At 31.4% G+C, this 25490-nt stretch overlaps 4 protein-coding genes and 2 long non-coding RNA genes across 6 annotated transcripts; 4 read left to right on the top strand and 2 right to left on the bottom strand.

Annotated features, from left to right (window-relative positions):
* Positions 1–161: 161 nt before the first annotated feature.
* LOC120205310 (disease resistance protein RUN1-like) lies at positions 162–1659 on the bottom strand. The gene is made up of 4 exons (XM_039205221.1): positions 1296–1659; positions 937–1201; positions 477–696; positions 162–296 (listed from the first exon to the last, which is right to left on the bottom strand). Exons 1-4 carry the CDS (start codon positions 1657–1659, stop codon positions 162–164), a joined length of 984 nt encoding a protein of 327 aa, XP_039061152.1.
* Positions 1660–3565: 1906 nt separating this feature from the next.
* LOC120205203 (DEAD-box ATP-dependent RNA helicase 36-like) lies at positions 3566–7498 on the bottom strand. The gene is made up of 6 exons (XM_039205117.1): positions 6833–7498; positions 5696–6018; positions 5241–5444; positions 5079–5160; positions 4412–4510; positions 3566–3936 (listed from the first exon to the last, which is right to left on the bottom strand). Exons 1-6 carry the CDS (start codon positions 7457–7459, stop codon positions 3766–3768), a joined length of 1506 nt encoding a protein of 501 aa, XP_039061048.1. The 5' UTR covers positions 7460–7498; the 3' UTR covers positions 3566–3765.
* Positions 7499–11502: 4004 nt separating this feature from the next.
* LOC120205206 lies at positions 11503–12426 on the top strand. The gene is made up of 2 exons (XM_039205120.1): positions 11503–11588; positions 12103–12426. Exons 1-2 carry the CDS (start codon positions 11577–11579, stop codon positions 12409–12411), a joined length of 321 nt encoding a protein of 106 aa, XP_039061051.1. The 5' UTR covers positions 11503–11576; the 3' UTR covers positions 12412–12426.
* Positions 12427–13343: 917 nt separating this feature from the next.
* LOC120205209 lies at positions 13344–16231 on the top strand. Its single transcript, XR_005524016.1, has 3 exons — positions 13344–13589; positions 14234–14385; positions 15691–16231. It is a non-coding gene; the product is annotated as an uncharacterized LOC120205209 (long non-coding RNA).
* Positions 16232–18471: 2240 nt separating this feature from the next.
* LOC120205205 lies at positions 18472–22115 on the top strand. Its single transcript, XM_039205119.1, has 3 exons — positions 18472–18628; positions 21087–21367; positions 21906–22115. Exons 1-3 carry the CDS (start codon positions 18542–18544, stop codon positions 21937–21939), a joined length of 402 nt encoding a protein of 133 aa, XP_039061050.1. The 5' UTR covers positions 18472–18541; the 3' UTR covers positions 21940–22115.
* Positions 22116–24737: 2622 nt separating this feature from the next.
* LOC120205207 lies at positions 24738–25251 on the top strand. The gene is made up of 3 exons (XR_005524015.1): positions 24738–24777; positions 25019–25064; positions 25178–25251. It is a non-coding gene; the product is annotated as an uncharacterized LOC120205207 (long non-coding RNA).
* The last annotated feature ends 239 nt before the right edge of the window (positions 25252–25490 follow it).

Here is a 25490-nt window from a genome sequence, read left to right as displayed (position 1 = left end):
TTTTGTTGCATGAAATTAATAGACTGCTTGTTTTCATCACTTGGTTCAAAAGCTTACACTTTGCTTGATCATTTGTTTCAGTGGTTATATGTCGCCGGAGTACGCGATCGACGGGAAGTTTTCGGTTAAATCAGATGCGTTTAGCTTGGGGGATGCTTCTGTTAGAGATTGTGAGTGGGAAAAGGAACAGGGGCTTTAACCATCCGGATCGTTACCACAATCTCTTGGGACATGTAGGTCGTCTTTCTTGCATTGTCATATGATTTCGTCGTGTCATTATCCTTATCCACTGGTGGCTGTCGGTCAGTATTCACAGATAAAATGTATTTGTAAAAAATTATATTTGACGAGCGTGAATTCATTAAATAATTTTTTAGTAAAATAAATAAGGTTAAGTGTTTCATATTAATTTTAAAAATCTATTATACGTTGCCATAGATATTTCTCCTAAATGAATGAAGTATGAAAGCATATACCTGAAAATCATCTTCATTCCAAAGTTGTTCTATGTCGCTCCGTGTCAATTTTAACACGACAAGATTCTTTGGATTGAAATTTGGTGATAAAGATTTGAAGGGGTAACACTCCCATGCAACATACCTTAATTCATTTGGAAGAGATGCAATACCAACCCCATTTACAGGTGGCTTCGAAATCCATTCCCATGAAAAAGGAGAGACATACAAGTTGATATATCTAAAATTAGACATGTTTTCAAAATTAGTAAGCATGAACTGTAGATTATCAATTTGAGCACATGATATACATCTTCAGATACCCATAACCTACTGCGTTTTTTAGGGTCTTTTGATTCTTGATCAACGATATCTTTTCCCATTTTTTCAAGCATATCATGCATAGTAATCCGCCCATAAGAATTGATATCGAATAAGCATTTGTCGAGCAAGTTACTTAGTCCACTCACAGCACCCATACGTGCAATTTAGAATTTCTTCTACATCTTCCTTGGAATCTCCCTTAGAGAAACATGCTATGTCAAGAAATATGTTCTTCTCTAGCTTATCCAGTCCATCAAAGCTACTCTTCAAAATGTCTGAAATTTTTGGTTCAACATACCGTGTTAGTCTATCCACCTCACTTTCCCACTCTTCTCTAGACTTTGAATATAGTAGCTTACCACCCAGAATCTTCAGAGCAAGTGGACTGCCTTGGGCGTACCTTACAAACTTGTAGGATAAATCTAAAAGTTCAAGAGGAGCAGGATTCAACAACTTAAATGCAGAAGTAAAAAAAAAGTTGAAGAGAATCCTTCCCATTTAACTTTTTCACCATACGTATTTTGTTAACTTCTCCATTCATAAGCACTTGTCTATTTCTAGACGTCAGAATGATTTTACTTCCATCACCAAAATGTTTAACACCCATCCGGTCTACTTGTTCTGAATCATAAACATCATCGAGAACAACAATTACTCGTAAATTGTTCAGCCTCTCTCTGTAAGGGTACCCTATCGAAGGGGTGTTTATATGAATTTCTTTATCCTTCAAAAGTACGGAAAGAACTTCATTTCGCGCAAATTCCTTCCCTTGTTTTTCTATTTTCTCTCTAACATTTTGAAGAAAGTAACAACTTTCAAATGTGGTAAAGACTTCATTATAAACAGCCTCAGCAAGGGTGGTTTTGCCTATACCACCCATTCCTCATAGTCCTACACATTTATTTTGCTTAATCAACTCCAAAATCTTATTTTTCTGATCATCTATTCCGATAAACTCTTCAAAAGCACTTTCAGAATAGCTATTCACCAACTTCTTTAATGCATATTCAACAATATCAACTTTCCATCACTTCACTTGATCAGCAGGCCTATTTGACTCATGGTCTTCAAAGGATGTTTTGAAACTGCCACTAAAATTTCGAACACCAGAAGGATCAACATGATAAAACATGGGAAGAACAAATTGACCATGAGTTCTCTTGCGGTCCATGATGACAGAGAGTTAAGCCAAGCATGATTTTGAAGATGCATAGTCGGAAGATAAAACAATGATGAAGAGTCTCGAGGCTTCAATAGCTCGAGAAAGTGCTGGTGAGATATGCTCCCCTATTTCCAATTGGTCTTCATCGAAGAAGACACTCATCCCAGTTTCTTTCAAAGCTTCGAGTAGATGAGAGGTTAAGTTAAGACGGTATCTTCACCCCTAAAGCTCAAGAACACTTGATGCTTCATTGGAGGAGAAGATGAAGAAGAAGCCATGAGAAAAATACTGATTGTGTGAGTGAAGCAAAAAAGTACCATCATTATTGGTGCCTTCTGTTGATCCTGAAAGAAACCGGACGCGCTTCATTTTTTTTTTTATAGCATTCTCAAGTTTACTTGGTAAACAACGCTTCTTAATTATACAAATTCAGCATTAGTTTAATTTTTTAACATATGGTTTAATCCGAAAACGACTTGCAACCTTTCAATATCTATGGTTCAAATCATACAAAACTAATCCAATATTCAAAGGTTGTCACATCAACAATAAAACACAAGTGAACTGTCATGTCAAAAGGAGAGGAAAAAACAAAGAGAAGTAAATCAATTCAAAGGTTAGGTACACAATTCTTAATTATACAAATTCAGCATTAGTTTTCATCTAACGTGTTAGTTCAATAATACCAATTCAAATTCAGCAATCCATAGAATAGTGACTCATGCATGTTAAAACTTGTTGAAATTGTCACAACTAATTTATTCACTGGTTTGTAGATATGCAGCCATGTGTTTCCAAGTTTTGTAGATATGGAGGAGGGTGTGAGAGTAATTTAAGGCCCTCGCAATCGTTAATCACCAAGGTGTTTCAATATCATGGGTCGAGTCAGGTTAAATTTTTTATCTACTCGAATTTGACCTAAAAATTGAACTCATCCACCCCTGAATCTCAATTTAACAAGAAGGTATTAACTTAACAACACTAGCATGTAAAGTAAGTGTCAGTGTGGATTATTTAGCAACTGATTTCTTCATTCTTTAATCAGACAAGAACAAATGAATGACGGGATTATTGGAATTTAACATACGAATTAAAAAAAACAGCTTATATATATTGAAAAACTGTAGATTATTAACAAGGTGTTTAATTCATAGAATTTAGGAGTTGTCTAATCCATGAAAGATTACTTCTTATAATAGAATAATTATAATATAACCAGGTACATTGTATTTGTCTATTTGATTTATTTAATTTAATGAAAGATTTTTATTCTTCGGTTGATAATGGAGGATCATTGCTTCCTCTTAAAATCTCACCTTTTGATATTAAATTAATTAAAGGGTAAATTACAAAAAGTCACTAATCTTAGAGTAAATTTTCACTTTTCCTATTGAAATTTCAACACTATCAAATTAATCACCAACATTATTGATTTATAACAAAAAAACTGATGTTGCATAGGCGACTCTTACTTGGACCGTCTGTCTACTCCTGGTAATGCACTTATGGAAGACCATTTAATTGTCTGTTAGTTTTCTTAAAGCTTCAACATCTTTCATCTCTGAAATAAACTTTTCTCTATTAGCGATAGTTGTTTATGTTAACAAATATTCTTTTCTCAAGATTGAAAAATACTACTACTTTAATAAATAAGAGAATGATTCAAAATATAGTTCAGTCAGCCTCAGAAACATATCAGATGATAGCCATTCTAAAGAAAGAAAGAAAAACAGAAGCAAGTTGCTCCTTGTACAAAATGGAGCTTCCACTGTTGCAGTGGAGATGGTAAGGGTTGTGTTCACTGTTAAGATGCACTTTAATCACTCAATCACTAATCTTAGCACCTGATTTTTCACGCTTTCTTTTCTTACTCCTTTTCTTCAACAACCCTTTCTCTGCTAGTGTTTTCAGTTTCTGCTTTTTACGTTCTTTCACTTTCTCCTCAAACCCATCGTCCATCATCTTCATCCTGGCCACACGTTTAGCTTTCAATACCTGCCAGTTTGCATAAGATACTAATTAACCTGACATGCATAGATATCAGAAACTACTATGTAGAAAACCAACTCTTTAGTGCCTTAAAACAGCCAAGTACTCGGTGCTTCAAGTATGGTTCATATTCACTACATTTGCACATCTCCCTGAACACATATTTCACACATGCATAGTAGACCTAATAGCATCAACGTGTTGACCAGAGGCATCCTTTCGCAACAGCCAATTTTCTTTTATTTCTCTCTCAAGTTAATGCAGTAAGACAAGAACTTCGATGCCTAAATGCATATTATTGCTTAGTTCTAAGAGGTAACCATATAGTTTCAACTTAAGAGCATTAGTTGGAATTGCATAAGCAGTTCACACAATGCCAATCCTCAGAAGGTTGAGTTCTGACAGTTGTCTAAATGAATAGCTCTGCAGTTTAAGCAGAAAAACTACAGGAAAAAAAGAAGAAGAATCTAACTGATCATACCTTTGTGAAATCAGACAGGACTTCATTCTCTTTGCATTCAAATTCTTCCAACTGTTTTCCTAGTTCTGCTTCTATTTCATGAACAAGATCCACATCATTCTGCAAATTACATTACTCTAATAAGCAACTCAAGAAAATGAACAACTAGGATCCTCATACTTAAAAAGCCTCTTTATTAGATCAGAAAAGGATAATCCATAACATACATGAAAACAATATAAGAACACAAATGAATTGGGATTGAGGAGGGTGATAGAGAAAACAGAAGGTGATGTCGTTATCAATAAGTTTTATATCTGAAATATGAGAGAGGGTAGACAAGGCTTAATTTATTGATGGAATTCGAACTCAAATTGGTTTCGGTTAACTAGCTTGTAGCTTCCTTATCTAACAAAAAGTCTTTAAGTTATGTAGAATTGACCACATATTACAGGAAACATGTACAGAATATCAACTACGGATTGTTTATAGATGGCAATCCCCTTTAGGGCATATAACACATGCAAAGGAACATGCTATGCCTTTAGAACAATAACTAGATAATTCTCATTTCTAAGGTTTGTGTTCTTCAAGATTTATGGGAAAACCTTTCAACACTTATCTTCAGGATCCATAGCCCTCAGAAACCATATTCAATGTCAACAACCACTTCATAGTTCATACTCACCTCAGTAACAAAGCTCACAGCCAATCCTCCTCTACCAGCCCTTGCAGTTCGCCCCACACGATGAACATAATCCCTAGGATACCTGCAACAAGTAGCAGCTAACATTCAATACCCAAGCATAGTTCAGAGACACTGGGTAAGAAAATTCTTAATTAATAGAACCTTGGAAGATCATAATTGATGACAAGATCAACAGTAGGAATGTCTAAACCGCGACTAGCAACATCAGTAGCAAGCAGTATAGAAACCCTTCCCGATTTAAAATGCTGCACTGCTGAAAGTCTTAGAGCCTGTGATTTTAATGAATGCAGAGCTGCAGCCTCCACTTCAAGCTCTTCTAACAATAAACTTAAAAGATGACAATCTCTGTTCCAAATTTATAAGAAATGTCAAAACAGAAATTTATGAAGAAACACAAATTTTATAACTTCAAAATAAATTCTGATAAAGCTACTAAGGAGAAAAGAATCACAACTAATGCAACATCTACAAGGTGGAATATTTTATTTTATACACAGCTTAACCAATTGTAGATGTAATAATAATAGTAGTAATAATAATAAGATGACAAACTAATATAAAAAGGGAAAGAACCAATCTACTCAAAGGTTTGATACCTGCATCTTGAGGCAAATATCATAGCGGAGCGGATATTCATGTCTTCCATTTTAGACAAAATGTGAACAAGATAAGCATCCTTCACAGTCTTAGGGATGAAAACATACTGCTGCTTAAGTGTTTCAACTGTCCTGAAGCCTTCATAAGCCTCATAGAAGTAGGCCTTGTTGGCAGAAAGCTCAAGCAATGTTTGCAGTTCACTGGTCATTGTTGCAGAAAATAACAAAGTTTGTCGATTCTTTGGCAAGCATTGGAAAACCACTCTTAGTTCCTCCTCAAAGCCAGCATCCAATACTCTATCTGCTTCGTCCAAGACTAAAAACTGAAACAAAATAATAACATAAAAGGAATACGTAAAGGTGGAGCAATTTCAAAACAAACATATTCATTTATTTAGCATGAAGGATCTGAAGAAGCCAGTGATCAGATAAAGAATCTCAACATCCTTATCCTGCTTTCCCGAGTCAATTATCACTGTCAAGGGTAGTTAAAAATATCATGTTCCAGTTACTCACATTCAACAATCTCATTCTAAAAAGTTCAGCTTATTTTCTGAGGAATAAACTCCATTCTGAAGATATTCAAATCTTCCTGTAAACTAATAATAAACAAAAGAATACAGAATCATTTAAACTCAATCCCAAAGTTACGTAATAATAGATGAGAAAACCTTCTCCATCCCTTAGTCCATATCACATATCTCAGCTTCTTATTCTCAGGTTTTGAAGATACTTGACTAGAAAATTACTCAACACTAATTATATTAATTAAACTAATACAAATGCAAGAAAATAATTAAACCCAACATCCTATGTTGTCCTAGACTTCAACAATTCATCCACCAAGTGCGTGAATTTGCAAGACAGAAACCCATACATAAGCAATGAATTCAAATGCTTTACCCGACATTCCAATTTTTATCAAATGAAACACAAATTTATCACGGCTTACCATCCACATCATCCCCATTTAGCCAAATTACTAGCTAATTGCACGTATTATCCAAAAATTAAATCAATCGAAGTTACATTCTGAATTTGTCAGTGTCAGTTCCAAATCATACACTAGCAAACAACTCTCATCAAAATCCGCTCTCTCACTCATGAAAATAACAACGAAGAAGATGAGGGATTTACCTTAGTTCTTTGAAAGACTTTAGGAATATCAGGATTCTCTTCAAGCAGAACTTTGACTCTTCCAGGTGTAGCCACGACCACATGCGGCCTCGAGACCAAGGCTTTCGCCTGTGTAATCATATCCATTCCACCCACCACAACCGAACACCGCAGATGCAAACAAGACCCCAAAGCTCTAAACTGCTCTGCCAACTGAAAAGCAAGCTCCCTCGTCGGAGTAATCACCAGCGAAAAAACCCCATACGGATCCTCCGCTAAACGGTTCAATATTGGCAGAGCAAACGCCGCCGTTTTCCCACTTCCCGTCTGAGCTATCCCTAGCACGTCACGACCAGCAAGTATTTTAGGTATGCAATGGGACTGAACCGGCGTTGGCTCTCTCATCCCAAGTTCTTTGCATGTCTGGATGGCCCATTCTGCTAGGCCCAGGTCGGAGAAAGCAGAAGTAGACGCGGCGGCGGAAGTTGAGGAGGAAAACTTTTCTAATTGGGGAGTATGGGAATCATGTTTCAGGGAGGGTTTAGGGGTTTCAGTGGCTTTGGGTCTTCGGGGTTTGGAGAAAAGAGGAAAGCTTTTGTCAACTAAAGTGGACGAATTTTCTTGTTCCTCTCCTCCTTGCTCCATCATGAATTTACTGTTTGGAGAACGAGAAACCCTGAGGAGGAAAGAAAGAGAACGAGAAATTATTATTCAAATTTGCAACACTTAAACAAACAAGATAATGCTCCAATGGGCTTATGCGTCCGACCCGGTCAGCCCAGTTCGACTTGGGTTACATTTGAGTCCATAATTCCAATTTGTATGTCCGCCTAAACTTTATTAAATTCTAAGATATAAAATATATAAATATTAATTATACTAATATTTTTAAATTATTATATTCTAATATGATCATAATAAAGTATGTTGTAACGTTTAAGAAAAAATTAAAAAAATTTCAAAATTAACCCCTCAATGTTTACTAGAATGGTGAATTTGGGTCCTATTCTTTTTTTGGAGCATTTTGATTGTGATGTTTTATTTTAGGGCAAAAAGACCCATAACATTTGATAAAATAGTTACTTTTGCTCTTATCGTTTTTCTTGGAGCATTTTAGCCCTTGATGTTTCATTTTAGGGTAAAAAATATCATATTTTGAAGCATTAATCATTTACTAACTATTAGTTTTCATCTATAGTGGGACCTTTTGAAACATACTTAACCCCCGCATTCGTACCCAAATACAAGTTAAGAATGACACTATTTTTATATAACATTTCTTACTTGAAGTTGATAAAAATTTTGTTTCTTTTAAAATTTCTAATTTAACATTTATTATTAAACTATTTAATCACATAAAATCATAATGAAATATTTAATTTTCAATTCACATTCGGTTTTAGGCAATTTAATATTATTTCATAACACAATTAAAAATACCCAATTTAAAATCAATCTATTAATCTTTCTGATTTAATACTACTCATACACAATTACTTAGTCACTTACCATATTTTCTCTTCTCTTTATTACGTTTTCTTATATTATATTACTTTACGATTTTAGGACAACTCTTATCATATACTTTTATATCATCATATATATAATTTTTGTAATATCTATAATTAAATTTATTGAAACATCTCATCTGTAGTTGTTGTCTACCGCCACACGACTACCCACAGATAACAACTATTATTATAGTTCCATTTCATCTACAGAAAATTCGTATTGTGCACATAAATTTTCTCACTATACACGAAGTATCATAATGCACTGATGTATTACAATTCACACTAAGTTTTCACTTAATGAGGCATTCAAATTAGTTAATAAAATATTTTTATAACATTATGTAACAAACATATATTTTAGTATAAAATATCGTATAAAAACTTAATATAACATTTTAATTAATGAATGAGATTTATCCAAATCATCCGAGTAATTTGTAATTCAAATTTTCATATATAAATCATTCAATGTTAAATCGAACTTTACATATAAAATTTTACTGTAAAGCATAATAATCAAACCAGTAATATACTTTTTTCCTGTACCGTTCCTTTTCTTGTATTGTATCTTTTACTATATATCTTTTATTATATTATATCTTTTACTATAATAATATTTCTTTTAATTTCATTTAATAGCCCAATGTATAATCATGGGAATACATGTTACTCAAATTAGTCATGAGTATTCAGTACGATATGCAGTGTAATTGCCTATAACTGTATGTCACATTAGTATCTTGTATGCAACATAGTTGCTAGTAACGATATGGCACATTTAGTGCCCACTATACAATATAAACTGACAGTAACAGTATGGCACATTCAATGCCCAATACGCAATATTAGCTACCACTAACGGTATGGTACATTCTGTGCCCATTATGCAGAATAAGATGCCAGTAATACTATGGCACATAAAGTGTCAATATCAGTGAACATACAAGTACTGTAGAACATAACATCAATATACCAATAATCAGATATGGTACCTCACAAACGTCAAAATATCATGAGACCCATAATGTACATATAGTGCCAGTAATCAATAAGTACTTCACCTCACGTACCACAATCTCTCAAGTCTTATACACTGGGTTTTTATTAAATTTTATATCATTTTTCATATAAAACGTTTATAGGAAAATTATCACATTCATATAATGTTTCATTCATATATTAGTATATTCAACTAACATAGTAATTTTATATTCGTACAAATATATTTAAAATGTCATTAATATATATTTAATATTGATTTCTTTCACCAAATTTTAGCATTATCAAATTAATCATCCGAGTTCCTTAAATAATTAGTTCTCACAACAATTTACTTAGTTTTTCAACATTTCACACTTAGCTATGAATAAATGTTTCTTTTAAATATAACCTAACATTTTGAAAATGTCCAAAATAATTCCTTAATATTCAAATTAAATCCATATCAATCATCATAATCAACCACTTTTACATTATTTTCAATCTAATGCATTATCTTTACATAATTATCATTTTATCTCCAATTTTCCTAAAACTTTTGAATTGGACCTCTATCTTATACACTTTTCACATTAATCCAAATTCAATAATTTATTATTCAATTATAAATTTTAGCATAATACACTAACTTTCTAACCTTTGCATATTAATCCTCCAACTTCAAGTGATTGCAAAAAAGTTCTTAATAACTTAACCGAATTCTAATTTTTCTTTACATGTCCTTCTAATACTCTTTTATCATTATAATTTACTTAAACTTAACATATTATGTTATACCCAATTTCTATTTTAATCCAAAATTTCTCCATATTTATAAGTTAATCATTAAACTTTTACATATATCCAAAATCAGTCCCAATAAACATTAGTATCACTATTCTATTATTTAAACTTTAAGTGCTTTAATATTCATATTTATTTAGTTACTTTCAAACTCACAATTTATGAAATTTATATCTTAGTCCCTTAACTTTAATAAACTTACAACATCAACCCAAAAATCAACATCCCAACATTAAATCAACATTTTAATATTCAATTCTAATATGCTGCTTAAAATTCTAAACAATTACACAATTGCTAGTTAAATTCTCATCATTTTTCCATTATTATGATTTAGCCCTTATACTCTTAAAATCTTCCAAATTCGATTCACCATAGGATAAATTCTTCTAGAATTCATCTCAACTTTTCTATTTTATTCAAGATGGTCATTTTTATCATTTAATCCCAAATTCAAGCATCATAAGACAACTTAAAACATTCCAACAATGTATTCAAATTCTACTCATCAACTTTCTGCCAAATTCCATTTCAAACCCACTACTTATATAAATTTGCAATTCAATCCTCAATCTTAATAATCTTACAAATTAACTTTAATTCAAGCTTTAATTAACATAACCAAAAATTCCAATGTTTAATTCAAACATAATACCTCAGTAACTAAACATTTTTTACTTAGTTCTTATCTCTTCCATATTTACAATTTAGTCCTCAAACTTTACCAACTTTCTAAACTTTACCCCAGATTATTTTTTACGTTATGCAAAAAAAAAAAAAACTAAAAAAAAACTAATGTTATGTTTAAACTTTGAATTTAATATTATATTTTATAACATTTTGTATTCTTTGATCATGCTTATTTTGGAATCCCTGATAGTTATGGTTATTCTCTGGATTATTTTATTTTATTTTTACAATTTTCAAATATTTTTATAAAAAAGTATTTTAAAATAATTTATAATTCTGCAATATCCACCTTCAAAAAATGATAGAGTAAAAAATAAAAGTTAACGAATCCAGTTCCATATTATTCATTATCGTTCTTCATTCTAAAATCCAAAGCAAATATTGATTTTCCTTTTTCTTATGAGCAAGTGGGGTATTTTATATCTAAATCTTTGACCACTCGGTACTATACTGAAAGTTAACAAAAAGTCGAGAAGATGAGATAACGCCCGACCACGAACGCACCGCCTCTAGAATCGTAGGCAAGCGTGCGGTGAGATTGGTCGGCAGCGGCACCACCGCCTTTGGATAACGACTAAAATTTTAATTTGCCGACCTATTGCAAGAGATCAAATTGACTTTGTTCCTGTCCATACAAAAAGATATTTATATATATATATATATATATATACACACGCACGTAGGCCGATTTCATGATAACTTCCCTTTCATTTTCCTTTCGGATTCTTTATTCCAAGACACTGAATGGCGCAAACCTCAAGATCCTTCGTTGTGTGTAAATGGCGAAAGGTATGTACGTAAAACTAACTAACTCGTTCCTTTCATTTTCTTTCCATTTTCTACTTCATTTTGCTTTGTTTTCATGCATGCAACGGTTTTTAGATATTAAAACAAGACCGGTTTGAGAGATTTCATGCATTCTCATTTAATTTAACACGTAGGACCGTAATAAATTTTATGTTAGGAAATGATTTTTTAAAACTTTTAAGAGATAGATACAAATTGTTAATAGAAAATTAAAATAAAATATTTAAAATATATGATAGTTTAAAATTCTTAAAGGGACAATTGTTGTCAGCTCTCTCGATCCATCTGTGTGCGTGATACTTATTAAGTAATCTAAGTGTACTGAAGTCATATTATTAAAATTTTAGAAATGGAGGTATAAAATTACAATATTATTTTATTTTAAAGAAAACATACAAATTAGCTTAATACTTTCGTCCTGACGTGTATTATATATAGAAGTTAAAAAACTAATAGAAGTTATAACCCCAAGTTAATGAGTAGTTGACTAACGTGGACTGTTTAATTACGCGGGAACCGAAGAGAAAGAATTCAGCAAGGTATCTGAGGAAGAGATTCAAAAGGTTGAAGGTAGACATGAAAGAGATGAGCAAAGAGCAGGAAAGCGTCAAAGAAGTGCAGAGGCAAGTGGAGGCAAACCTCGGAGCAATCCAGGAAGAATGCGATAAGCTCCGAGACGAAACCGCTCAAATTATCCGACAATCTGCCCATACTCAGACTCGTCTCGCTCTCGTGTTCAACATCCTAAAGGCACGAGAACAGGGCGATCTCGCCCAGGCTGCCCAATTAACTCGGTCACTTCGGTAAACCCTAATCCTTTCCATTTTTTTCTTTTTCCATCTTCAATTGGTAGCTTTTGCCTTGTCACAAACGATTGATTTCTCCTCCTTGATCTTTTTTTAGTGAAACATTTGGCGGAGATGAAGCAACAATGAAGCAGCTGTAGTCCAAAGATCAAATCCGAATTTTCTTTATCCAAGTTGATGATGTGTATAATTTCTCGATGTTATTTCCATGATTATAATATTTTCTTATTGATGTATTATTGCAAATATTACATATACTTGAAGGCCAAGTTCAAGTATCATTTAATATACTTTAGTTTTCTTATTGGTGCAATGCAGATTGGTTGTATTCATTGAAAAATATAATATTAAATTATTTTGTGCAAATATTTATTTTATAAATTATATATTAAATTTCATTTTTAGAAATTTAGAAGTATATTTTCAATGAACAAAGGTGCATGTTTCAATCATAAAATCATAGTTTTATACTTTCATAAAGATTTTATAATATTATATCATATAATCAGAATAGTTGAATGATGAACAAAATAAACCATTTTATAGATTATATTAAAGAAAATGAAAAGTTTATATTACACATTAATGAAATATCAAACGTAAAAGATATGATTTTTTTATTTATTTGAGTAAATATAAGGTAATATATATTGAAAGATAACTTTAAACCATTTGATTTTGAATGCTCGAATATGAAATCACAAGGAATAACAACAATTCATTTACCATTGAAGTCGCTTGATTTGTACATAAGAGATATGATGTTACATATTCTTTTAAATATATTTATTTTTTAAAAAAAATATTTAATAAAATATTTAATATCATCTAAATATTGTTTATAAAATTATTTTTCACTGATAGTTTTTCAAATAATAATCTATATATACAAATTGCTTTCAATAAACTCTCAAGTTTAGAAACCCTTCAAAACACAACAAAAACAGGCCTCTCTTTATCTGTTTCTCTTTAGCTATGGTTCGATCCCCTTTTGCTCAACAGACTTGGCACTCGAGCCCACTCTGCTTCATGATGGTGTCGGAAGGCGACCATTGCTGGCTCTCCATTCCGTAATTCATCAATTCAGTGTCAGTTTTGAAGGTCACTCCTCTACTTGGACGCTCGTCTTGATGCTTCATTTTGATTTAGTTTCTGGCCATGGAAGACCTCGCAATAACCGTACTTTTTCTCTAACCCTAATTTCCTCTTATTCCGTCTTTACTTTGCTAAATTACCTTGTTTTTTTTAATTATGCATATGTTATTACAATTTAGCCATGTTGAAGCGCCGTTTGATATTAATCATTGAAATATATAACCGCATTTATTTTTCTTGGATTTGTTATGTGTACTTGTTCGTTTGGTTGCCGATAAAGTAAGGTTAGTTTCAAACTTTTTGTTTTTCTCCCCTTTGATTTTTGGTTAGGAAGCCAATAGAATCTACTTTGAAAAGCTGAATATAACTAAACAGTTGTTACTGCTAATTGAGTTTGGTAAACAGAGCTTGATTTATAATTCCTTTTATTCGAATCAAATTCTTGAATGAGAAAAATTAAAAGGCTTCAGATTGATAGTTTGTTTACCTCATGGTTCATGAAGTCTAATTTCTTATAAACATATGCGAGAATTAATGATACGAATTATTAATTTCTATCACCACTTCATATTCGTTCTGTTAAAATGAGTTTTCTATTTTAGTTAATTCTTTACATGATAATGATTTTTCTGGACATATTTTTGGGTTTATCCATTGTTTATTTTGAGTAATATATATTGCTTTGATAACGATAGTCATTTATGTTGTGCGTTTGGGTGACAATTTAGTACTAGTAAGCTGTGGAAAGGGCAATGAAAGACCTGAAAATTACTTGGAGGATGAGTCTGAGTGAGAAATGATGATAATAACAGTGATAGATGAGAATGAGAATCGAGGTGAACTTAACGAGTGCAATGGTAAAACCCTGTCAGCTTTTGAGGTAAGTCTTTTTCCCATTCTCAAAGATTTACAGTACTGTCGGTGTCCGGTTCCAGAATTTTGCTACTAAATTCTGAATTTGAGCTACATTTTCATTACCACTGTATATATGCGTTATATTCAACCAATATGTTAGGACCTGAATTCCTATCCATCTAAAGTAATTGATCAAATAAATTGAATTTAGTTCTCTATTCTTTATTCGGTAGCCATTTCTTATTCTTATTCTTTTCTTTTAACTTTTGCATCCATTTTCAAAATTTGAATCTCAATCTATGTTTTGTTGCTTCAGTTGCTAAGGGATATCTGTTTTGGCTCTTTCATATCAATTTTATTGGTTAGAACTCTCAGTTTTAAAGAAGCAGACTGTTTTGAGTAATAACGGTACTAAGTTTGCTTACATATCAAGTTCTTATTGCTTTAGTTTTTTTTATGCTTTGTTACTCTGACTTGTCCATTTTGGCACTATACTCGTGTCAACACAAGTCGACACTAACTTGGGTTTGGGATCTGTGTTGATTTCCTGGGACACGGCCTCTTTTTACTGAATGGAGAAGAACAGTTCAAAAAAAGTAGATTAAAGGAGGCAAGCAAAATGGTATCAGCAAGAAACAGATGGATCAAAGAAACTGAAGAATTAGGCCTAGGCTTGAAGAGTATGGCCCAAAATATATATCATTGTTTAGTTTATAAAGCCAGTTAAGTTACTTAAATTTGATTACAACTAATAAATAATTTTAATAAATAAAATGTTTTAAAAAGAATTTTTTTCCTAAAAATCATAAAAAGATTGTATTATATTTTACTTAAAATATTTAATATGTAAAACGAACCCTTGCAACCGTATCCTTCTCTAGGATCCCTTGGTTTAAAATCCTCGTGTCTTAAGTTAAAGGCGGATGATGAGTCAAACGTTTAGGTACATATCAGCACCTGACACTGTTATTCGAGCAACATAGCTTTGATAAGCCAAAGTATCACATAAATACAACTATTCAAATGTAAAAGGTAATTTAAAATTTAAAAAAAATGCTAGCTAGTATGGTTTAATGTTTTTGATGTATATGCTCTTGGGCAAAAAGAAGATAAATGTTGCATGTCGGCTAACGACATGGAAATGAGAAGTTATTGGCATCATTCCATTTGTAGCTTAAATATAAATCTCAACAGTTGCTTTTGGTTTGCTAAATCATGTGTTTAAACATAGATGACAACATGAATAGTTGTGGTTTTAGTTGTTTTACTTTACTTTTGGCCTTGACTAATATAGTTGCGATCTTAATCCACAACTTTGTTGTGTACACAGTCTATACTGAAGAACATGATGCGTAAGGTGACAAATTGGGCTTGACTTTTGGGGTTGTGGTTGTGGATTACGATGGGTTGTAGTCACAACAAAAGCAGTTCAGGCTGCAACTTTTGTTGTTACCTAATATGCATAGATCTCTTCCACCGAGTAAAGTGTGGGTTTGAGAATCCTAAACTTATAGCATAATGATTTGGTTAAACACAATTCTAAACTTGTTGGGGGCTTCTATGTTGCTTTTTTGGAATTGTTTTTGGAGGTTGGCACTTGGGCCTAAGTTGCTATTGAAATTAAGCTATTTTTGAGATTTTCTGAATCCAAATATCCATTGCCTTGCATGTGATTTAGCTACTATTTATCCTGTTGAGGTTTTTCCATATTTGAAGTTTTCTAGATCGTTGAAACGTAGATTGGTCTTCTGTCTGCGGCATTTGATTATCTGTTTTATAGTTCTGACTTAGATTATGTGCTGAATTGGGAATAGTTTGATAGGGTCATATTGTCGCGCAGGTTGCATTTATGATGTATATGTGAAAACCATCTCATTGAACATTCAACTAATCCATTTGGTATAGTTTCTGGTGTAGTTGTTAGAGACCTAGTTGAAAATTTGTTCTTTATCTACATATTTGAATGTGAATGTGAGGAATTTCTTGATTACTTAAAACTGAATTCTTCTCGCTCTCTCTTTTATGTTTGCCTTTGTTATTTTATAGTTTACATTGTGTATCATCTCTACAAATATGGACTGTTGTTGGTTCCTTCCATTGTATGGTGTGTTGCCCTTGCTTTGTTTTCTTTATTCCCTTAGTTTGTTCTTACTCTAATAGTTTTGATTTGGTCCCTCCCCAATCCCCTTGCCACTTGTATGTATAAAAAAAGTTTTGATTTGGTAATTCATCACATTTTATTTTGTTAATAATTTTGACATATTACAACTGGTTAATGTAATATTTAACCTTAAGGTAGCTTTATTCTATAGTCATTTTCTCAGAAAATTCCAAGATAATTCGTCTCAATTATTTTGCAAAATAAATCTATTTGATATCCTTTCGCTCTCAATCTTCGCTGTAAAGGAGCAATCAATAAAACTTAGGGTTACATTTGGTCCAATGTCCTATTTGAACTGAGAATTTTGACGCAATTATATAGTTAAATTTTAATTTGGATTCAAACCATTAACATCCTTACATTTTACCATTCAATGCTTATCTATAACGTATAAAAATTTTCTAAAAAGAGAAACTCAAGAAATAAAGGGAAATAATTAAATTTATGAGTATGCACAATGAATCGAATTCAAAATTTTCAAGGGTATAGGTACATCAAACTAAAATTTATATGCAAAACTTAGTAGGCAAGTAATCGAAACCCTAATGTCAAAGGATAAAATAATAGGTAAAAAGAAAGAAAAATATTTAAAAGTACAACCAGTAGCTTGGTTGTGGAATCAACCAGCGTACGACAAGAGGAAAAGTAAAACTGGGCAAGTGGGGATTAGAATAAAAGGCAAGGCGATCGAGAACGAACGATCTCGGCAGCAAAGGGGCGAATACTTATGGTGTATCGCACGAATTTTGGTGGAAGTCGGTTGCTTTCCGTGTTCGAAATGTGTACAGAAACCATTATAGTAGTGATGGCCTACAAATTGTGGACATTAAATAGGATTGACCCCAACATGTGTCAAATAATACGAACTTATCAATTACATTATTGCTGGATTTGATCTGTGTACACGTCAATTTTTTTGAATAATGTGTTACAAAAATAAAATTTAATCATATAGAGGATATTGGAAATTATTTTTCCAAGTAGGGTACCTGTTACCAAGACGGACACATGATTTTATATTAGGAGAGGTGAATTTGAACTTATAAAATTTCAGGCGGCGAACTTGAACTTATAAAATTTTAGGTGAGCAAGAACAAGTTTTCAATAGAAAATACATTGAAAAAATTTAAAATATATGATAATTTTAAATTTTTGGAGGGCGACCGTCTCCACCAAAGTTCATCCCTATCTGTTACGATGTTTATTGGAAATCATCAGAAAAATACTATAATTTATAGAAGGCATCTAGAGTACATGATGTTTTCTTCATATTTCATATATACACGATAGCACAGATAATTAAGTGGTGCTACAGATTTTTAAGTAATGTTAGGGTTTGAATCCTGACGTTTGCAAATGGAGTAAACTGAGTTGGGAGAGTTGTCTCTCGCCTTGTAGTATTTGATCTAAATCAGTCGATCAATAGATCGAATACCATTGATAAATTTAAAAAATACTAATATATGTAATTTTATATATCGCCAGTGAATTAAAACAATAACAAATCATCATTAAAAGTTTTAAATAAAATTTATTTACATCCATTACCAACAATGTGTTATAAATTTTTTTAATAGTTGAGAGTGATTACAAAGTAGTATTTGTTTATAATCTTATTTAGTCATTGATACACACATATTTTATAACAGTCTTAATCACTTAGGGCACTCAATGAGTTCATGATGTATTATAATTTTTTTTTGAATAGTTTGAGGTGGTTATAAGGGTAGTATTTGTTCATAATTTTTTTTAACTATTGACAACACACATACATCATGTAAACACAACTTCTCGAAGTCATAACATCAAGAAAGAATAAAATTTTCTTTAATCACTAAGACCGTTCGATGATTTATAGTGACATAATTTTAAATATGAAAATATGTCATCATTTAATTCGGGGTATATAAAGTATTAACCTTATATATAGGAGACTTCCCCCTCTTTATATATTTGCATATGGCGAGTGCTATTTGAGAATAGAAAGACCAAGACTTTGGCAAAGATAAAAAAGAAGAATATGAGAATGACTTTCTCTTCCCATACTCATTTGCATCCTCCGGCAGCCATCAAGAAGAGATGCCACCTATCTCGGATAAAGCTCAAGGTTTGTTTCTATTCTACTATTAATTGTTACTATGTTAATGTTAATCAATCAACAAACAAACGAATGCGTTAACCAATAATTAGTCGGTTTAATGAAATAAAATATTGAATCTTCTAAATAAAATCAGAAGTTCGAATTATAACGTTTATGAATAGAATAAACTAAGTTAGGATGATCGTCTCTATAATAAGCATCTATAAAACTTAATCTAAAATAGTCTATTGATAAATCGAATATTGATAACTAAATCATAAAAAATAATTTTTTATTAATTTGGGGTAAGTACAAGACAATATTTTTTCATAAATAATTCTCCACCATTTGAGATTAAAAGCGCATACTCTTGACATTTCTAATGCACGGACTCGGGATCTCAAGGATTAACAGAAATTCATTTACCACTAAAGTGGTTTGGCTCGGACTAAAGACAAACGAATAAAACCATTAAATGGGTTCAAAAAAATTCTTTAGAAAATTATAAATTTAAATTCCTATCATCTTTACTTTTAATCTCACTTATATGTTAAGGTGGATATTGGATTTACATTCTAGAGGCTTATTATTATTTTCATTAAAAATACACAAACTAGATTTGAAATTTATAATGTATTATAATTTTATTAGTTTTAAATTTTATTGTATAATGCATGCAAGATGAGTTTAGACAAAATTTTATTATTATATTAATTTATAATTTTAAGATTAAATTATAATTTTATTATTAAAAAAAGACTCTTGTTTGTCCTTTTAACACTGACATGAATGAATAAAAATTCAGGATGATTTAGGGGTGGGTGGGTGTATTCCTCCTTTTAAAAATTATAAATTATTATTTATTTAAAATTTTTAATATATTTTCTATTGATAATTTTTTTTATAATTTTATAGATTTGATCCTAAAATTTAGAAATTCACTCATAATATAAAATTACGTGTCCGTCCTTATATAGAATAACTATTTTAAAATTGAGTTTACCTTTAATTTATGTAAAAGTTGAATTAGGAGAGTTGATATTTTATTGTTTGAATTAGGGAGTTAATATAAATAAAAGTTCCTAACAAAATTAGGTTAAGCCGAGTAGTCATAGGAAATTTTCAAGCGTTGATCGGTATTATTCGCTTATCTCTAATATTTTCTTATTGGATTAAATTTCCTTAAAATTTCTAATTTTTTATTATAAAATATTAGGATATAGTACACAAACGATCCCCGGATATATGACTCTTTAAAGAATGGTTGTCGATTTTGAGTGAATTTTGTAGGAAATCAATTTAATGAGAAAAAAGAAGAGTGAAATGTGAATGTTTTGATATTGGTCTTGCTGTAAATAACAACTAGTGATCAATGAGATTGACTGCCAATGACAGTCGGAAAATTTTAATATTTACAATTAAACCTTTTTAGAGTTTAGTTGTGAAATCGAACACTCCTAAAGTTTAGTGCCTAAAACACCATCGTTTTGGGCATCAATATTCGCACTAAAAACTACGTCATTTTGTCTACATCATCACAGTGATGTAAAGATCCTTCCACGTCACCGTCCTATTAAAATTTAACAACAAAAATGATATAATTGAAGCTAAAATCAAAGTTCAGTGCTATAATTGAAACAATTTGAAAGTTTAATAGTATAAACAATACAATTTATAAAGTTCAGTAGTGTGTATATATATATATATGGATTAGGATCCACTTACACTATGTAAAACCAATAAGTTTTACGCCGATTTATAGCCATTAGATTTAAATAAATAAATAATTTAGATTTAATTAAAATTTATAACTCATAAATAAATATCTTTTAAATCATAGTAAAACAATAGCTTTTTTTACCCTAACCTCAAACCCTATACCCCAAAATCCTAATCCATAACCTCAAACTCTAAAGCCTCAAAAATTTTGAAACCAATCCCTAACCATAAAGCATAAACCCTAAACCCTAAATCCTAAATCTTAAACCCTAAACCCTAATCCTAAAAAGAAAATTATTGTTTTATCATTAGTTAAAGAAATATTTGTTTATGGGTTATAAATTTTAATTAAATCTAATAGCTATAAATTAGTGTAAAACTTTTAGTTTTACATAGTGTAAAACTCATTGTTTTTTTCCAGTGAATATCTTCTCATTTTTTACCGTTAATCCCAACCTTTGTTTTCCTCTCATCAAACGATCTTAAAAAATGTAAAAAAAATTAGTTTTACATTAACTATATAATTTGATTCTAACCCATATATACAGAAATAGGTGAGTTCTTATGAATGATTTTTTTAAAATAACATTAGGTATTTGAATCAAATTCAATAATAACTCCAGTGCGATAGATGAGATATTATAATAATAATAATAATTATTATAACAAATAATAATCCTTTCAATTTTAATATTAATTAAAAAATTAAATTGTTAATAAATCAAATAACCATGCATCATACAAAATGTTTGTGTTTGGCTTACAGGGGAAGCTGGCAACGAAAGAGATGAGGAGGAGAGCTGTGGAATTGAAGGGGGAGATGGAAGAGATAAGTGAAGAGCAAATGGTGATAAAAGAAGAACAAAGACAAGTTGGAGAGAAACTGGAAGCCATAGAAGAAGAATGCCAGAAACTGAGGAAGGAAACTAATGTGATCATTCAGCGGAGCGCTCAAACTCAACTTCGTCTAGCTCTCATGTTTCAAATTCTCAAGGCCAGACAACAAAATGACTTCACCAAGGCTGCTCACCTCACCCTCTTGCTTCGGTCAGCTCCATCCTCCCTATACCTAAAAGTTCAAATTTCCATTCGGTACTAAATCTCGTAAATAAGGTTAGAGGTTCAAAATTTTCTATTGTGAACGAAGCAGATTCGGTCAGGAAAGTCGCCCTAATAAACAGACACTTACAATACTCAATCTGAATTAGTCGATCACCGGATCGAATACCACTGAAATAGTTAAAGGACTTTAGTAATTAACGTGGTCATTATGAATTTTTTAAAAACAAAAGTAACATTGACACCTGAAAACCCTAAAACTATAAATTTGAATATCAATATTTTATAATTAAAATTTGTTTTAATTTAAATCTTATAGATTTGAGGTCCATTTAATTGATCGAATGTTTATATTATCTCAATTTTCTTGATATTTACCTTAAAAATATAATACCGCTATTTAAAAAAAATCATAATTTAAAGTTATTACTGCGATAAATAGCCAAGAAAGTTGAAGAACAAAAGAACGACATGGAGATTAAGTGAGTGAAAAATTTTAATCTCCTTTTTGTTATGGTTTTTACAGTGGGATGATATCAACTTCGGCCGTCAAGCATTGAGTGATAAAATTCTCTGCCTATTGCAATCAAATTATGTGTAATCTATATGCTTTCAGTTGTTCTACTTCTTAAATTTGGCTATGTTCATCTTCAAGACATTGTAATTCAATTTGATCTGGTTTGTGATGTACTTAAAAGTTGAGTATAAGTCAAATATAAATTACCCTTTGAATCAATATGGGATGATTGCATAGGATGTCCTAAAACTATGGCTTCTATTTTAAATTAGTCTTTAAACTTTAAAATATTCGATATCAATCCTCAAGCTACGACTTCATTCTAAAGTAGTCCATAAACTCTAAACATTCTATTATCAGTCCCCAAACTGCAACACTTGTTAAAAAATTAATATGTTTTTGAAGGTAATGGGAATTGAACCTACGATGTTCTAAAGAAATTCACAAGACGTTCAAGCACATATTATTTTTTTAGAAAGTCACAGGTTCAATTCTCATAACTTTAGAAGGTCACATTGTTCAATTCCTAGGACCTTCAAAACCTAGTAGAGTTAATGACAAGTTAAAGAAAGGCCAAAATGGAATGGTGTTGATAGTTTGATGACATATGTATAACTTCTAAAGCTGAGATACCAATTTAGAATGAGATCCATAGTTTAGGGATTGTTATAGTATTATAAAATTTAGGGACTAATTTAGAATAAAGATCATAATATGAGGACCTCATGTGCAATTAACTCAATACATACAAGAGTAGATTTTTTTTATTCATCACGTTTCTACATGTTTTCTAAGTTTTTTTTACTGAAAGTAAATTTTATTTATATTTGTTAAATATGATTTTTATTTTAAAAATAAAAAAAAAATTTTGAATAAACGAAATCAATATGACTATTTTATAAAATTGAAAGTTTTAGATAATCAAAATTGCAATTTTTTTAATAAAATGATAAATAGGTCACTCAATTAATAGATTGTTTTGTATATATTACTATATCATTTATAAATGAAACATTAGAAAGTGCTGGTAAGAAATATTTTTTAATATTTTATTAGTAAAATTATGAATGAATCACCCAATCATTGCTAAGACTATAAATGTATCATCCAATTTTAAAAATTCACAAAAGAATCACTTTTTTTTAAATCACTCAATTAATCCTAATGGTAAAAAAGTTACCATCAATGAGAAAAACATATCACAAAAATAAGACAATGTAACAATAAATGATATAAATCAAGATTCAATAAGTTCGATAATTTTGAGTGGTTTCTTGGTTTTTGAAAGAGATTCTCAAGAATCTAATTAAATTACGTGAACAAGGAGATGGAGGTGGACCTTGTAATGAAATTTAATTTTCATTGGTCACAGTCTAATACGACAATGTGATATGATTTTAACAATTAATTAGTTGGGTAACTCGATTGTTACAATCAATTAATTAACTCTCTTTCTTTTTAATTCTTTAAAATCTAAAACTTTTAAGGAATGTAATTTTAAGTGTCCGAAAATCATTGATATTTAACGATATGATAATATGTTTTTAACGATCAATTAATCGACTTATTCACAACTTTTTAATACTAAACGGTCTATTTATGATCTTATTAATAATTGATTGCCATGTAATAAACTTTTGCATAAAACTTGGGGTAAATTACACTAGATTCAATCAAATTTTAGGTTATGTATCGTTTAAACAGTAAGTTTTCAGTATTCTCAATTATACCATTGAGTCTTTAAATCGTTAACAGCCAGATCAAAACGGTATCGTTTTGGTGAGGTGTTTATGTCAATTGTCATCAGTCACGTCGATAGCGGTCAGCCATGTCATCATGATGTTAACAATTCAATGATATAATTGAAACAAAAAAAAGTTCAGTACTATATTTAATAAAACTGAAGTTTACTGATATAATCGATATAACGCCTAATGTTCGGTGGTATCTAATATGGTTTACCCTAACAATTGTCCCCTTTGCGGGTGTGGAACCAATAACCGTTTCTCCACGGTTCATATTAAATTCCAAAAAGAAACCCCCGCCCCCCCCCCCCCACCAAAACTTATAAATGATTGATTTTCGGACGACTATACCTAAAAAAATTAAAAATAAAATCGGACGACTCGCACTGGGGCCTGGGATGGTTGACTTTACAATCTGAACAATGAACTCGATGAAAGAAAAAAGAAATCTCTAAAAAATAATGCGTACGAGCAACTTGGACGGCATCGGACGATTAAAGTAAGCGGCAGGTTTTCGAACGATGAAGTGAAGAAGAAAGAAGGAATTAAGAGAGTTGAAGGTTGGGTTATAAGAATCAGATGATAAGTCTCTAAACATCACTGGCCTTTGTAGTTTCAGCTAAAGCAGGAAAGGAAGATTCCGTCCAGCTCTAGTTCTATTTTCTCCCACTCAAGTAAGAATCAGATAATGTTGAGCAGTTCTTTTCAGAAATCCGGTTGAATTCAATACTTGTTTCCTTGTTTTTCTTCTTCTGCTAGTTAAATATATATAGGTGTACCGCAAGATGTTTAGTGGTTATTCATCAAGTCGGAACTGGTCCATGGAGGGTTATTCATCGGATGGATCCACTCCATTGGTGCGAGATACACCACAATTTACTTTCGATAGGAGCTCGTTCATAGATGATTCTGAATTGATTGGTTTGATTGACTCTGAGTTAGTCATTGACACTAATGAGATCTCTGGGCCTGCTATTAATGGTGGACCAATGGAGTCTCCAAATTACCAGTTTAATCAAGTTGAAACGTCTGAAGCTTCGTTTCAAACAGAAGCAGGATGGGGCAAATCTAAGCTTACTCCAACACAAAGAGAAAACAAAAGAAAATGTGATGTCAACTACAGACAAAAGCTAAAGGTATAGAAAGTTTTTCTTCTCATTTATCCTACGTAATAAATCCTAAATTGATTGTGGTTTCATATTCAAATCAAGTATCGTATTATCCTGGATGCTTAAAATGGTATCAAAGACCAAGTCCTGTGCTATTTTGTGAGTATCATATTGTCTGGTAGGCTTCTTTGTTTTCCCCTTCCAGTTAAACCGTGAATTGCTTGTGGTTTGATATTAAAGTTGGATTACTTGCTGATTGGTTCTTCAGGAAAAGATGGGCATTTCTTCTGGGACTTGTACCTGGTTGCAGTAAGGTGTGTTTTTCTTGGATGTTATAGCTGAAAAATTACCTTTAAAATAACACCTAACAGTAATTTTGAACAGCTAGTTATGCTTAGTTTGTAAGGGTTTTATTGTGTTCCTGCAGGTTAAACGCAAGGAAACAATGCTAGATGAAATCATTAACTATGTATTGTCACTTCAGCGACTGGTTGAGATATTCAAGCTTAATTCAGCGACTGAAATGGTGCTTTTATTAAAATGCTCTGTTAAATGCACTAAATATAAAATCTTCAGTTTTATATTCAAATGTGTATTTCTATCTATTAGCAATACTATCTGTTGAAGAATCGGGAAAAGTAAACGAAAGAACACAAGAATTTTAACGAGGTTCGGCAATGTGCTTACGTCCTCGGTGCCTAGGCGGAGCTAGAAATTTTATTCAATGTCTCATAGGTTTA

Source organism: Hibiscus syriacus, unplaced genomic scaffold, assembly GCF_006381635.1.
Source record: "Hibiscus syriacus cultivar Baekdansim isolate YM2019G1 unplaced genomic scaffold, ASM638163v2 tig00012370_pilon, whole genome shotgun sequence".
Taxonomy (NCBI): Eukaryota; Viridiplantae; Streptophyta; class Magnoliopsida; order Malvales; family Malvaceae; genus Hibiscus; species Hibiscus syriacus.
Note: the sequence above shows the minus strand (reverse complement) of the source record. Positions and strands in the feature narration are given on the sequence as shown.

Excerpts from the sequence above, each read along its gene's own strand:
- LOC120205310 (XM_039205221.1), bottom strand. The coding sequence starts at position 1,659 with ATGGGTGGTATAGGCAAAACCACCCTTGCTGAGGCTGTTTATAATGAA. Across the intron at positions 1,202-1,295 it reads TGGAGAAGTTAACAAAATAC|ATTTATCCTACAAGTTTGTA; the intron begins GTATGGTGAAAA and ends TTGAACTTTTAG. Across the intron at positions 697-936 it reads GAAGAAATTCTAAATTGCAC|ATATATCAACTTGTATGTCT; the intron begins GTATGGGTGCTG and ends GTCTAATTTTAG.
- LOC120205203 (XM_039205117.1), bottom strand. The coding sequence starts at position 7,459 with ATGATGGAGCAAGGAGGAGAGGAACAAGAAAATTCGTCCACTTTAGTT. Across the intron at positions 5,161-5,240 it reads ATCAATTATGATCTTCCAAG|GTATCCTAGGGATTATGTTC; the intron begins GTTCTATTAATT and ends TACTTGTTGCAG. Across the intron at positions 4,511-5,078 it reads CTGTGAGCTTTGTTACTGAG|AATGATGTGGATCTTGTTCA; the intron begins GTGAGTATGAAC and ends TGTAATTTGCAG.
- LOC120205205 (XM_039205119.1), top strand. The coding sequence starts at position 18,542 with ATGAGAATGACTTTCTCTTCCCATACTCATTTGCATCCTCCGGCAGCC. Across the intron at positions 18,629-21,086 it reads TATCTCGGATAAAGCTCAAG|GGGAAGCTGGCAACGAAAGA; the intron begins GTTTGTTTCTAT and ends TTTGGCTTACAG. Across the intron at positions 21,368-21,905 it reads CACCTCACCCTCTTGCTTCG|TGGGATGATATCAACTTCGG; the intron begins GTCAGCTCCATC and ends TGGTTTTTACAG.